Genomic DNA, 14,506 nt, shown 5'->3' on the forward strand with positions numbered 1-14,506 from the left:
GAAAATCTATATTTATATCTTTTTTTTCTTTCTTTTTAGAGGCAATACTTACTAGACCAATTAAAAGATCTTTTGGAGTTTTTATCATTCTCGTCGTGTATAGTATTGCACCGACCTAATTTTAACGTCATAACTTTATTTATCAAGTACATATATTTATCTAAATTTCATTTTCGGAACTTACCTAACTTGTACAAATAATCAGAAGACAAATTTTGTATTGTGGTGAAGATACAGAGCAATCTTTGTCGTGTCAGCAATATATAATTATTCTAGTAGAGGCTGGCGCATGCATAAATGATTAATTTCCTGCATTTATAAACGATTAATTTTGAAGAATAGTCTCCAAAGAAATGAAAGGTCACAAACAAAATCATATTTATCAAAAATTAAGACTAATACAAATGGAGTTAGTATGCAAGAAATCTACGATGAGACATTAATTCTTTAAAGCATCAACAGTTTAATCATGCCAGCTGATGAACATTAACTAAAACCGAACAAATCTTCTCACTGTTTTTTTTTGTTCTCATTCAGTCATCTTCACCCCCATTTCTTTCTGCTCTCTGCTGATTCAAAATCCCCAAAGAAATTCGAGTCACAAGAGTTCCTCGAAGTAGCTAAACTAACACTCCAAACTCCCACCTTTTCTCTCTCTACAACGCCAAGAAAGAGACAAACGTGAGCCTTTCTCTCTCATCGCGATCACATATGCTGTTCGCCGCCTACACGCCAATGGGGGGAGGAAGAAACCTCCAGAACTTGCTAGCAAAGTAAAGAATGAATTTTTTGTGGGGGAAAGTTGAGGTTTTTAGGGTTCCTAGAGGTTTTCTTGACAGCTCAATTTAGTTGTATATGCTGATTCAATCCCTTTCCTTTTCTTTCCCATTTGGGTTAGTAGTGCCCTTTGTGTTTTTGTTCTCTTCTCCTTGTGACTATGTGTGATTCTTGAAATTCTTGCTACAGCTCATTTGTGGACTGATTATCTGTTTATTACAGCTGTTTAATGTGGATAAATTCATAACTGCTGTGGCATTACTAAGGGAGGGTTATGAATTTGGATAAGGTTTAAGACAGGGGAAGTATGGCTAGTCCTAGGAAGAAAGTGATTCGATTTAGTAGGTTGTATTCGTTTTCTTGTTTTAGATCATCTTTTGGGGATGAGCATAGTCAAATTGGGCTGAAGGGTTACTCAAGAGTGGTATATTGTAATGACCCTGATAATCCAGAGCAGATTCTGCCTAGGTACCCGAGTAACTATGTCTCGACTACCAAGTACACCGCGATTAATTTCATTCCAAAGTCGTTGTTTGAGCAGTTTAGGAGGGTTGCCAACATATACTTTCTTGTGGTGGCTTGTGTGTCTTATAGTCCTCTGGCGCCGTACTCTGCGTATAGTGTGCTCCTGCCTTTGATGTTGGTGATTGGGGCAACCATTGTTAAGGAAGCCATTGAAGATTGGAGGCGTAGGAAGCAGGTTTATACTCTCATTGCTTCGTTTTGTTTTGGTTGCTTTAGCTTTTGTTTTGTTCTTTATTAGAGATCTTGCTCTGTTTGTTTTCTAATTTTGGATGGAAGAGTTTCCTCGTATGCTAATTTTACTTGTTTCATTGATGTTGTGTAGTAGAAAATTTATCTTTGGATTGTGCAACTGTAATCTCAATTAGGAAAAGCAATTGGTAGAATTGGAATATTGGTTGAATTTCCTTTTTTGATGGTGATGTAAAATGTTAGAATTGTTCGAACTAGAGAAGGTTAGACGAGGCAAAAGCTTGTGGCAGCCTTATAGGGGAATGAACCAAATGTTTCAAAAATAATTTGAAGGATGAAAACCTTGATGTTCACGGAAACAATCCAGAAACAATCCATAGTTTGCACTACTTTTGTGATTGAGAAACTTTTTTTGATAGACTAGGCTATGTAATTCATCGTTTGCCAAACATTTAATAGAAGGGTTACTGTGATAATTACAATGTCACCTTTAGCCATGTGAATGCAATTCGTTGGGCTTGGCAAAATTCGTACTTTATTCGCAAACATAAAAAGTGATGCTAATTAACATTGCATTTTTGTGCATTGTATAGGAATTAGAGGTGCTTTGTTTCTTCGGTGTTCGTATTACTTTTGCTTATTTTTCTTGTTTCATAGGTACAGCTTGATCCGAGTAATGAATTATGATCTACCAAAATATTTTCAGGATATAGAGGCCAATAATCGGAAGGTTGAAGTCTATGATAGAAATCATGGATTCCAAATTGCGAGATGGAAGAAGTTAAGAGTCGGTGATCTTGTAAAAGTTCACAAGGATGAACATTTTCCTGCGGATATGCTGCTTCTCTCTTCGAGTTACGAGGATGGGATTTGTTATGTTGAAACTACAAATTTAGACGGGGAGACTAATCTAAAGGTGAAGCACGCTTTGGATGTTACATCCAACATGCACGAGGATGATTCCTTCAAGCACTTTAAAGCCGTTATCAAGTGTGAGGACCCGAATGAGGATCTTTATTCTTTTGTCGGAACTTTTTATCATGATGGTCAGCAGTATCCAGTCTCTCTGCAGCAATTTCTCCTAAGGGATTCTAAATTACGAAACACTGAGTACGTCTATGGTGTGGTCGTTTTCACTGATCATGATACGAAAGTTATGCAGAATGCTATCGAGCCTCCTTCGAAAAGGAGTAAGATTGAGAGAAAGATGGATAAAATCGTGTATGTCCTTTTCAGTCTGTTAGTGCTCGTATCTCTCATCGGGTCGTTCTTCTTCGGAATCATGACGGAGAATGACATTGATGATGACGGAGAGTTAAGGAGGTGGTATCTTCGACCGGACCAGACAACTGCGTTTTACGACCCAAATAGATCGGCGCTGGCTGCATTCCTACATTTCCTGACTGCGCTTATGTTGTATGGATATTTGATACCGATATCCCTATACGTATCTATTGAGTTAGTCAAAGTTTTGCAAGTTATATTTATCAATCAAGATATTGATATGTATCATGAGGAAACGGATGGGCCGGCTACTGCAAAGACGTCGAATTTGAACGAGGAGCTTGGTCTGGTGGATACTATACTTTCCGACAAGACTGGTACGCTAACGTGCAACTCGATGGAGTTTGTCAAATGCTCGATTGCTGGAGTCGCATATGGCAGTGGTTTGACGGAAGTGGAGAGGGTGCTTGCAAAGAGAAGAGGGGATGCACTTGATGACTCTGAAGTCACTTCATCTACTAGCATACAGAGTGACGACGGCATGGCACCGGGGAAATCGGTTAAAGGCTTCAACTTTCACGATGATCGGATCATGAATGGTCAGTGGGTGAATGAGCCTCGTGCGGATATGATCCAGAAGTTCTTTCGAGTTCTGGCTCTCTGCCATACAGCCATTCCTGAGGTCAATGAGGAAAAGGAAATCTTGTATGAAGCCGAGTCGCCAGATGAAGCTGCTTTTGTTATTTCTGCTAGGGAGCTTGGCTTCGAGATGTATGAAAGAACACAATCTCACATCTCTTTGCGTGAATTGGATCACGAGAGCAACCAGAAAATCGACAGGTGCAACCTTTTCGAATTTTTATGCTTCTTTTTGGGAATTCTTTTGTTATGTCGTGTTATTTTGCCAAAAAGTCGACCAATACTCATGTTACCCTAATTACTATGTGGTGCTATTTTTACAGACCGTACGAGCTTCTCCACGTGTTGGAGTTTAGTAGTAATCGGAGAAGGATGTCTGTGATTGTAAGAAATGTCGAAAACCAGCTGCTGCTTCTGTCCAAGGGCTCCGACGGGTATATTTCTCTTTGAGGACCCCCGATCCGCTAAAAGTGTCTTGTTTTTTTCAACATGAGCCTTTACTTTCTCCACACTTGTGCGTTCTGTGCAGTGTAATGCTCGAAAGGCTTTCGGAAAACTCGCAAGATTTCGTAGCTGTCACGATGGATCATGTCAAAAGATATGCTGAAGCAGGGTTACGAACTCTAGTACTTGCATACCGTGAGCTTAGCAAAGAAGAGTTCAGTTTGTGGGAGAAAGAGTTTTTGAATGCCAAGGCGACCATAGGCATTGATAGAGATGCATTGATCGAAGCGGCTGCTGATAAGATCGAAAGGGACTTGATTCTCCTCGGTGCTACAGCTGTCGAGGACAAACTGCAAAAAGGGGTCTATCTCCAACTTGTATTATCTTCCATTTTTCTTGTTCACGATGAAATGTATGCTCTTCGTCTAGATGTGTCCGTTCTTGATCTTTTTTACTCGTATGTGTTCTCTAGGTCCCCGAGTGCATTGAAAAGCTCGAAAAGGCAGGAATCAAGATTTGGGTGATAACAGGTGATAAGATGGAGACAGCCATAAATATCGGGTAAGATTAATTGTCACTGTGGCCATAAGATTAAAAGCGACGAGATATCTTAAACTACCATATTTTTTCTATAGGTATGCTTGCAGCTTGCTGCGAGAGGACATGGAGCAAATTGTGATTACATTAGAATCTCCAGAAATGACCGAGCTAGAAAAGAAAGGCGACAAGGAGGCCGTTGCAAAGGTAATGGTCCTAAATATCCATATCTGTTGTTAAAATACACCTTCTTCTAACTGGTCTTGTCTGTCTGGCCACGTTAGGCTTCACGTGAAAGCATCGCGAACCAAATCAGACGAGGAACGCGGCTACTTAGTTCGTCTGGAGGGCGCTCTGCTTTAATAATTGATGGCAAGTCATTGACATTTGTTCTGAGCCAGAATTTGGAGGATCCATTTTTGCATCTTGCAATTAATTGTGCCTCTGTTATATGCTGTCGATCCACGCCTAAACAGAAAGCTCTTGTATGTCTTATCTCCGTGCTTCTCACATGCACGCACGCACACACACATTACGTTTTTCTATACTCTCGTAAGTTTAGAATTTGCTAGGATCAAATAATGCAATGTCACTGTTGAAGATATTCAGGTTACAAGATTGGTTAAGAAGGGTACGGGCCGGACGACGCTGGCAATTGGCGATGGGGCAAATGATGTCGGCATGATTCAAGAAGCTGATATCGGGGTTGGAATCAGCGGCGTGGAAGGAATGCAGGTAATCTCACCTTTAATTTCGGTTTTTACAATTGTAATTGCAGGTAATCTCACCTTTAATTTCGGTTTTTACAATTGTAATAGACAATCTTTAAAGGTTCAGTGTTATTAATCCTTAATCAGAATTGTTAATTACAATTTGGATTTAATTGGGGCGGATGCAGCGTGCATCTGGATGTACCGGAGTGTGCCTCATCTATATTGTTTTGTTGATAACTTTTCCTCTTGTATATCTGTCCCTATATCTCCCCGATTATTCTATAACACGATCCAGATGCTCGTTACAGATGTAATACTCGCGTGTTTCGAAACATGACGCATTCTGTTTGGATTTTATTCAGGCTGCAATGTCAAGTGACTTTGCCATTGCACAGTTCCGATATCTGGAACGCCTTTTGTTGGTTCACGGACACTGGTGCTATAGACGAATCTCTATGATGGTATAGTTTTGTTGCTCTATTCCCTTCTCGTTGATGACATTTACGACTCACGTTAAAACAAGAAATGTCGTCCTAGACAATATGTTATCGCAACGATCTGATGCTCTTTCTTCATCTGCTAAAAAATGCAGGTGTGCTACTTCTTTTACAAAAACATTGCGTTCGGGTTCACTCTCTTCTGGTTCGAGGCTTACGCTTCCTTCTCCGGCCAACCAGCTTACAACGATTGGTATATGTCGTGCTACAACGTGTTCTTCACTTCGCTACCCGTGATAGCTCTTGGTGTTTTCGATCAGGACGTCTCTCCGCGTCTCTGTCTCAAGGTAATAAGAACCACCCTTCATTTCGTCGTTCCGTACTAGATGCTCCTTCCGTCCCAAAATTATAGTCTCGTTTCCTTTTCACGTAATTGTTTTTAGTTGGAGGATTTGGATTCGTACCCTGATCACGTCAAAAGTGGCTATTATTTTCAGATTTTTATCTACATAGATAGAATTTCCTTTTGTTATATGGGAAATGCTAGAATTGACTCTGATCTATCGCACATTGTATCAACGGATGATTGCCGCTTGTCAACGACAATCATCCGTAAATCCAATTGATGCAATAGAGGATCCGACTTAGTCGAACGAGGCATGTTTAGGAAGTAGATGCAATAGTAGATGTTGCCCGAACGAATGATATTTTATGCGTTACAGAATCCCGAGTTATATAAAGAAGGAATACAAGACATCCTCTTCAGTTGGCCGCGGATTCTCGGTTGGATACTCAACGGGATCATTTGCTCAGTCGTCGTCTTCTTCTTCACCACCAGCTCGGCCGTGCACCAAGCCTTCCGCGGGGACGGCCAAGTGCTCGACTTCGAAATGCTTGGGGTCTACATGTACTCGTGCGTCGTGTGGACCGTCAACTGCCAGATGGCCCTCTCGATCAACTACTTCACGTGGATGCAGCACTTGGTCATCTGGGGCAGCATCGCCGTCTGGTACGCGTTCCTGCTCATCTACGGCGCCTTTCCGCCTCTGTTCTCGACGACGGCCTACCAGGTCTTCATCGAGGCCTGCGGGCCGAGCCCATTTTTCTGGCTGGGGACGCTGCTCGTCGTCGTATCCTGCCTGCTGCCGTACCTCTTGTACAGGACGGTCCAGACGTGGTTCTTCCCTATGCCTCACGACATTATCCAACTATGGCAAAGGGGAACCTCGGACGATCGAAATGGTAAATTGAGGGAGAAAGATACATTGTTGTGTAAATAGTAAAGTATATACTATTTGTTGGGATTCAAAATGGTGAAGCCCAATTCACAGTTACAACTGATTGTAAGTTGTAAGAGAGATTTGTTTTTCTTGAAAATTTTGGTATTCTTCACATCTGGAGCTCGAATGGTCTCTCAAGGCATTGTATAGTAAAACTCAAAATGTAATGGATGTTTCTGCCTTGAGTTCTTAAAGTAAAAAACTTACATATGCTATAAAGTCATCTATGTTTCCTGCTTCATTACTACTTAGTTTTGCAAAACTGAAAAATGTAAACCAAGTTTTTGAATGCTTGGATATATCATCTCAAAGGCATGGATATAAATAAACCAAAAGATGGCACACCTCAACACTCCAAAGTAGGTTCACCAATGGATTGCCAATAATTAATTACTGGTCGTAATATAAAAATATGATTTATTTATTACAGAAATTGGTCATATTGTTGTACTTAGGTGATAGTCGCCTTATTTACAAATGGTTCTCCTCTACTATCTGACTGAGGATCCTCTCGTGCATCATAAATTTTCGAGAGGTAGAATTTTCTAGAGAGAAAATTTACAAGATGAAATTTTAAAGTACAAATTTTAGTGAGATAATGTTTAGAAAGAAAATCATCGAGAGAGAATGATAGATAAAGAAAAATTTGGAGGAGAGAAATTTAGAGAGAGAAAATTTTAAAATTACTCAATTACATATTTGCTCATTTTTCGGTCAAATTTTGAGCTTGAAACGACGTTGTTACCATCCAACCATACAATATGACGTTAGTTCGATTTTTCAAATGATCATAATTATACAACATAAGCATATTCATGCAAAGCGAGTATATTTATGCTATATCACCACGATGAAAAATCAATGAATATGCAAAATGAGAAAAAAAATACTAATAATTGAGTAATTGTAATAAAGATTTTAAAGTTCGTGTGCAAAATTAGGATTTATTAAAAGTTGGTAATTTATGTATGCAATTAACCCCATATTAAAAAAGTGTTTTAAAAGAATGATATAAAATGGAAATTTTATATTCCTTCCATCTCCGAAGAGTATGTTCCCTTTCATTTTTCGTCTGTTTCATAAGAGTATTCACAATCCATTTTTAGACACAATCCCACTATTTTTATCTTCACTTTCAACACTTATTTGTAAATTTACCAATATAGTCCATAATTATTTTTTCATTCCACTCACAAAAGTGGACTCATTTCTTAATTCACAACACACAAACCTAACATTTATTAAAAATTATGTCGAACAAACTAAACATATTCTTCCGAGATGAAGAAATAATATTCTTGAAGCATACCAAGTATAGAAAATTATAAATTAATAAAGTTTGTCATTTCATCTCCATCTCTATTGGATTCCCCCCTTATTTCCTTTTTTTTATACCAAACATGACCTAAAGTAGTAACTTCAAAGACCAAGTACACTCTTATTTCATACTCCCTTCGTCTCGTAAAAGAATATCATTTGAATATTACACGGATTCTAAAAAATGTTTGGTAGATACTATGTTGAGTGGAAAAATGAACTCACTATTGTTTTAGAATTATTATTAAACTGCATTTTATTAAAAAGAAAAACCTGAAAAAAAAACCCCTGAAAGCACAAGAAAAGCAGACTAAGGGCCGAGCCTCATTAAAACCTTTTTACGGAAAACCCAGTGGGAAAAACCGTAAAAAGGAAAAAAAGTACTCGTCTAAAAGAAGATAAAAATGAAGAAAAACAAGAAAGAAAAAAGGGAGATAGCGGAAGAGAAAGTTTCCGAAACTCCGGCCTAACCATCGTTCCCAAACAATCCCGGCTCTCACCCTAGAAATAACAAAGGTAAAAAATAAAGAGGAAGGCAGAAGGCCGGTGAGACGTCGTCGCCAATCTGCTAACCAAAAACGAACCCAAAGATTAAATGAAAAGAAGAAAGCTCGACGGTCGGTTATACGCCGTCGCCGTAAGCAACCCAAAAAGAACACACAAAACGTCCCAGGGAAGGAGGCAGAACCGGTAAGACGTCGTCGCCGTAAATGCCACACTAATCTAGCCAGATCAAAGTTCCGATACATGGAGTTAAAACCCAGCGAACTCAGCGAAAATAACTCGCTGTCGCAAAGCATGTAAAAAATCCGCCAGATGCCAAAATCATACAACGCACAGGTGATCCACTCACCGTCAGTCCTAGCACCACTCTGATCTGTTCCTCTCAAGTGACGAAAGATATGCTCGCGGATGACGCCCCTCCCTCGCCAAAGAGACCAAAAAAGCTTCCAAAAAATAATGTACACCATATGTTTGATAAAATGCCTGCGCCATTTTCTCCTCAAATTAATGGTGACAGCATCCAAAACGAACCCAACAAGGACAATCCAGAAGCAGGCCAAGACCCCAACCCATCCATTCAAAATTGGAAACCACGACCCCTCTTCCAAAACCACACGCCCGCCAGGCGCTCGACAAAACGTTATACCAAAGCCCATCTCAATACTTAATCCTGACTCGACTGTGAGTCGCCATATCAGTTGCAACAGCATACTTAATCTCGTCAATAGCATGCGGCCACCATCCCTCAGAACGGGCATGACTTGCCATGATATCAGCTGCCGAATTTCCTTCCCTATAGATATGAGAAATTTGTAAACGAAAATCCAAAAGCAACCGAAGGGTGCGTTTCCAAGAAGCTAAAAAACGCCACGGAATATCTTCGGAGCGAGAGTGAAGGAGTTTAACAATATAAAAAGAATCAGATTCGATCCAAAGAAGAGTCCATCCTCTGTTGTGGGCAATAGCAACCGCATACATGACCGCCAAGAGTTCAGCTTCAAAAGCGAAACCAACACCACCTTTGTAATGAAAGCATCCGCGAACCCATCCCCATTTGTCACGAAAAACCCCACCTACTGCGATATTTCCCGGAGCTCCCAATGCCGACCCATCAGTATTAACTTTGATCCATTGGCCAACGGGCGGCCACCAGTGAACCTCGATCATGATGGGAGGGGGAGCCGCCCGTGTCGCCACCCCAATACTGCGCATGGCTAGATAGTCCGACCAGGAATTAGTCGTGTTGCCAAGTTTTGAAAAGTTCAAATCCATTTCCTTGAACATAACTTTAAGGAATCCCGTAACCAGCTGACGATGAAAAATCGTCTCATTGAAGATAATATTGTTGCGACAATCCCAGATTCTCCAAAGTAAGTTAATGATTCCTGCTTTCCAGAAGGAGAGGACTTGTGAGCTGAACTTCTCATTCCAAGCAGCGACAAGAACGCAATGAATGTCGATAAAATGAGAATAATCCTTGTTAAACCAAGCCATGAGCTCTTTCCAGATAGGCTGAATAGAACCACATTCCCAAAACAGGTGGTTAATGCTTTCCTCCGCCACACCACAAATAGCACATCTATTCGGCCCCATCAAACCTCTCGTCATCAAGCAATCAAAAGTGGGTAGTCGTCTGTGAATAATACGCCAACAAAGCAGCGAACGCCGTTCCGGGATGAACTTCTCCCAAATCCAACTTCCCCAGCTAACCTTAGGAAAATGATGGCCTTGAGTAGCGTAGGCAGCAGCAGCCGTGACAGTACCATTTACAGAAGATTTCCATAGCCTACAATCCTCTTCTTCACCAATAGGGAGTAAAAGAATGTCCACCACCACGTCCGGAAAATTAATAACAAACTCCGCCGTGAAATGCCAAATACCATCATAGTAATAATCGTCCACTGCCTGATTCAGATAATCATTCATAAACGGTGGAATACGAAGCTTATCCAACAATCTGTAACCCAACCAATCATCCTTCCAGAAATACGTATTCCTACCCGTCCCAATGTACGCGAACGAGTTTTCCACCAGATCATCAACATGTTGCCTGATGCTTGTCCAGAACGGTGAAGAAGCCGAATGATGTTTAGCATAACCAAATTTGGTCAGGTATCGAGTTTTTAAAATTGAAGGGCCATACTCCTGACCATGAATGATCCGCCAGGCCATCTTCATAAGGTAACTGTTGTTCATAGCAGAGAAGGAGCGAACTCCAAGACCACCCTCAACACGAGGAGCACAAACCCGCGTCCATCTAACCGAACATGAAGGTTTAGTATCCACACTACCTGACCAAATAAAGTTACGGCAACATTTATCCAGATTATAAATCAAAGATTTCGACCAACGGTAAATCATCATGGAATGAGTCACAGAACTTTGTATCACCGAACGGACCAAGCAGATGCGCCCAGCCATAGAGAGATGCATACCTTTCCAACGGGAGAATTTATTCACAATTTTATCATGTATAGCAGCAAGATAGGAGGCACGAATACGGCCAGTAAACAACGGAACACCAAGGTAAAGGACCGGGAGCGTGCCCATGGAAAACCCAAGCTCACGCCTAATACCCATACGCATGTTGTTGACAACGCCGTTAGAAAAGAAAATATTGGACTTAGAAGTATTGCAATTCTGCCCAGAAATCTCACCATAAAGGTCCAAAATTTCCTTAATTTTACGAGCATTCCTGATCGAAGCTTTGCAGAAAATCAGTATGTCATCTGCATAAAACAGATGAGTGGGAAGTGCGCACCACGGCTGAAATCCATAGGAACAAGGTGGCGTGAATTGACATAATTTATAAAAAGATGGCTGAGCACGTCCTCCGCAATGCCAAAAAGAATTGGCGAGAGAGGATCCCCTTGTCGCACACCTCTCGAGCAAGCGAAGTAGCCACTCAACTGCCCATTATAAAAGATGGAGATACGGGCAGACTGAAAGATAATGGAAATCCAGTTAATAAACTTCTCATGATAACCGTTAACACGAAGCACCTGAGTAATGAAATTTCAACTCATAGTGTCAAACGCCTTGCTGATGTCAATCTTGCAGGCCATGTTGGATTTACGACCAGTGCGATTCATGCAATTAAATCCCTCGGACCCGAGCATAATACAATCATGAATTGACCGACCTCCAATGAAACCGAATTGATTACCCGAGACAGTGACCGTCGCAACCAAACCAAGCCGAGTGGCGAGAATCTTCGATATAATCTTAAAGAAGAAATTAGAAAGAATAATCGGGCGTAAGTCAGCAACCGTATCAACAGACTCTTTCTTCGGAATAAGGATTAACGTACTGGCGTTGCATCCAGACGGCAAATACGAATTCAGGTAGAAAGCCTTAACCGCGGAAATCACATCATCTTTAACAATATGCCAGCAACTATGAAAGAATCTCCCAGAGAAACCATCCGGACCCGGAGCACTGTTAGAATCCATCCCAAAAACTGCAGCAGTAATCTCATCGTCATTCGGCGTACAGATAAGATGATTGTTCTGCTCCGTAGTGACACAATCATCAATAATTGCTTCCAACAAGGTTCGGTCAACATCGGCCTGACCCTCTTGGTTGAAAAGATTCGAGAAGAAGTCAATTATATGCTGTTGAATGACATCCGAATCATAAGTCATGACACCATTAATTCTCAAATGGGCAATTCGCTGATTCTGTTTCCTAGAACGAATTATACGGTGGAAAAAGGCAGAATTTCTATCACCATCTAGTAACCAATTGGCTCTACTTTTTTTCTGAAGGAGCATGTTTTTTCTCGTCAAAGTGATATTAAGACCAGCTTGTGCCGCAATTTCCTCGTCGAAAAGAGCATCAGTGTAACCCAAAACAGATATCTTTTGCTGCACATCCATCAGAGTTCTCTGTCCCTCCTGGATTTGCGTGTCAACATTACCAAAAGTCGTCCGATTCCATATTCGAATGTCACCACGAAGCCTACGGAGCTTAGACATAACTCTATAGATAGGGCATCGAGAATCAACGCTTGCAGACCAAGAATCGTTCACCATATCAAGAAAACTCGGATGGGACACCCACATGTTTAGGAATTTGAAAGGTCTTCGAGTAATAGCATTATTCGAGCTGCACTTAAAGATCAAAGGGGAATGATCCGAAGTCACGCGAGGCAAAGCATGAGTGACAATGTCCGACCAATTCTCTGCAAAGCTTGTAGAAAAAAGAGCTCGATCAAGCCTAGATTCAACATGTCTAGGGAGAAGACGTCGACCAGACCAAGTAAAGTATAGACCAGACGTGGGAGATTCAATGAAATTAGTAGCGTCAATAAAATCACAGAACTCCTTGCAAGCACTCCTCGAAGGCACGGCCGTGCTCAATCTCTCATGAGCTCCCTTGATTGCATTAAAATCCCCAATGAACACCGTGTTCCCATTAGTAAAAGAAAGCAGCTCCGCCCACAACTGCAGGCGAGTCACCTGATCATTGGCTCCATGAATAACGGCTACACGAAAATGAGAGGTTTGCCAGATGCACTCTGCGATAATAACTTGTTCCGAGGAGTGGATAATGCTCGTAACAACAGAAGGATGAGCTAAAAACCAAATGTTTGAACGACGAGTAGCCTTGGAGTTCTGGTGACGAGGAGTCATGTTAATAGAATGCCATAAACTCTGTCTCACCTTATGAAATCTGACCTTCGGTTCAATCAAACCCACAATGATAGGCGAAAAGGAGTTACAATGCTCCTTAAGAAGCCGTTTGGATTCGTCCGTTAGACCACGGACATTCCAAACCAGCATATTCATAGAATTAAAGAGTATTCCTGGACTGGGCTTCCCCCAGCTCCACTTCATCAGCCCACTTCTTAGTAGCAATATTATCCATTGTACAAAAGTTATCCGTATTGCTATAATATATGATATAGTCTCTCGGTTTATGCCCCGACTCCACCGACTTTCGAAGCCTGCTTTTGATATTTTCTTGCTGCTGTAACAAGGCTTTATTATGATTGCGTGCTGCCTGATCTTGTTTGGTAGGCCTTCCTCGACCCCGTTTCGGCAAATCGGAAAGTTCCTGAGTCACATGCATTGACACCGCTTGTTCCTTAGTTATATGCTGTTTCAGCCTCTGCACTTTCTGGTCATTCTCCAGAGCAATGAGTTTTTTATCAGTAACCGAGAGCACCTGCTGTGTCTCATCTTTCTGATTCAAAGAAGGTGTCGCCCGTTCCTCCGTCAGCTGTTTGTTAGGAGCATCTTGCTGGCTCGAATTTCTGGCTCCATCCAACTCCAACGTCAGTTTTTCCTTTTCAATGTTGTCTAAAGAGACACGGCCGCCCATGCACTCATTAGACTTACCAGCATCCTCCAGCCTCTGCGAAGTTTGCTCCGGCGAGCTTATTCTATCCTCCAATCTCTTCCCAGAATTGCTAGATGATGATCCAATCACCTGTTCCGTATTTATGTTTTCCTGCATCTCCAAATTCTCCAAGACCTCAAAGCGGTTATCAGTTTGATGACTCCCTTTTTAGTAACTAAATCCAGCAAATCAGGACCAGAGAGTTCATTGTGTTTAGCACCTTCATCATCAGAATTTTGCTTCACAGCTTCTACGTTCTTCGCCCCATGTTTGATTGGCTGCCATTCCGGCTCTTTACTGACTGGCACCTCCTCGATCGACTGCTTTTCCTTTCTTCCCTTACGACACTTATCCGCCGAATGTTCGGTAATTTTGCACCTAGTGCAAAAGAGAGGAAGATATTCATAACAGAATTCAATCTTAAAAGAATAGTCACCCCCATCAATAATGAAATTCTCCGGTAACGTCTTAGCCAAGTCAATTTCCACCAGAATACGCGCAAAGTGGGCAACCTCATCATTCAACGAGTTGCCATCAATTTTCAGCGGTTGCCCAAGCCAATGACCAATCCCTGTAA

General features: G+C 41.3%; 2 protein-coding genes across 2 annotated transcripts; one reads left to right on the plus strand and one right to left on the minus strand.

Annotated features, from left to right (window-relative positions):
- The first annotated feature begins 328 nt into the window (after positions 1-328).
- LOC130989373 (probable phospholipid-transporting ATPase 8) lies at positions 329-6,984 on the plus strand. The gene is made up of 11 exons (XM_057913334.1): positions 329-1,477; positions 2,198-3,555; positions 3,678-3,788; positions 3,884-4,160; positions 4,271-4,359; positions 4,434-4,542; positions 4,620-4,820; positions 4,945-5,070; positions 5,411-5,509; positions 5,641-5,832; positions 6,208-6,984. Exons 1-11 carry the CDS (start codon positions 1,085-1,087, stop codon positions 6,763-6,765), a joined length of 3,513 nt encoding a protein of 1,170 aa, XP_057769317.1. The 5' UTR covers positions 329-1,084; the 3' UTR covers positions 6,766-6,984.
- Positions 6,985-9,243: 2,259 nt separating this feature from the next.
- Positions 9,244-13,220, minus strand: LOC130990877 (uncharacterized). The gene is made up of 3 exons (XM_057915104.1): positions 11,729-13,220; positions 11,022-11,315; positions 9,244-10,877 (listed from the first exon to the last, which is right to left on the minus strand). The coding sequence occupies exons 1-3, from the start codon at positions 13,218-13,220 to the stop codon at positions 9,244-9,246; spliced, it is 3,420 nt and encodes a 1,139-aa protein (XP_057771087.1).
- Positions 13,221-14,506: the final 1,286 nt, after the last annotated feature.

Source organism: Salvia miltiorrhiza, chromosome 6 (genome assembly GCF_028751815.1).
Source record: "Salvia miltiorrhiza cultivar Shanhuang (shh) chromosome 6, IMPLAD_Smil_shh, whole genome shotgun sequence".
Classification (NCBI taxonomy): domain Eukaryota; kingdom Viridiplantae; phylum Streptophyta; class Magnoliopsida; order Lamiales; family Lamiaceae; genus Salvia; species Salvia miltiorrhiza.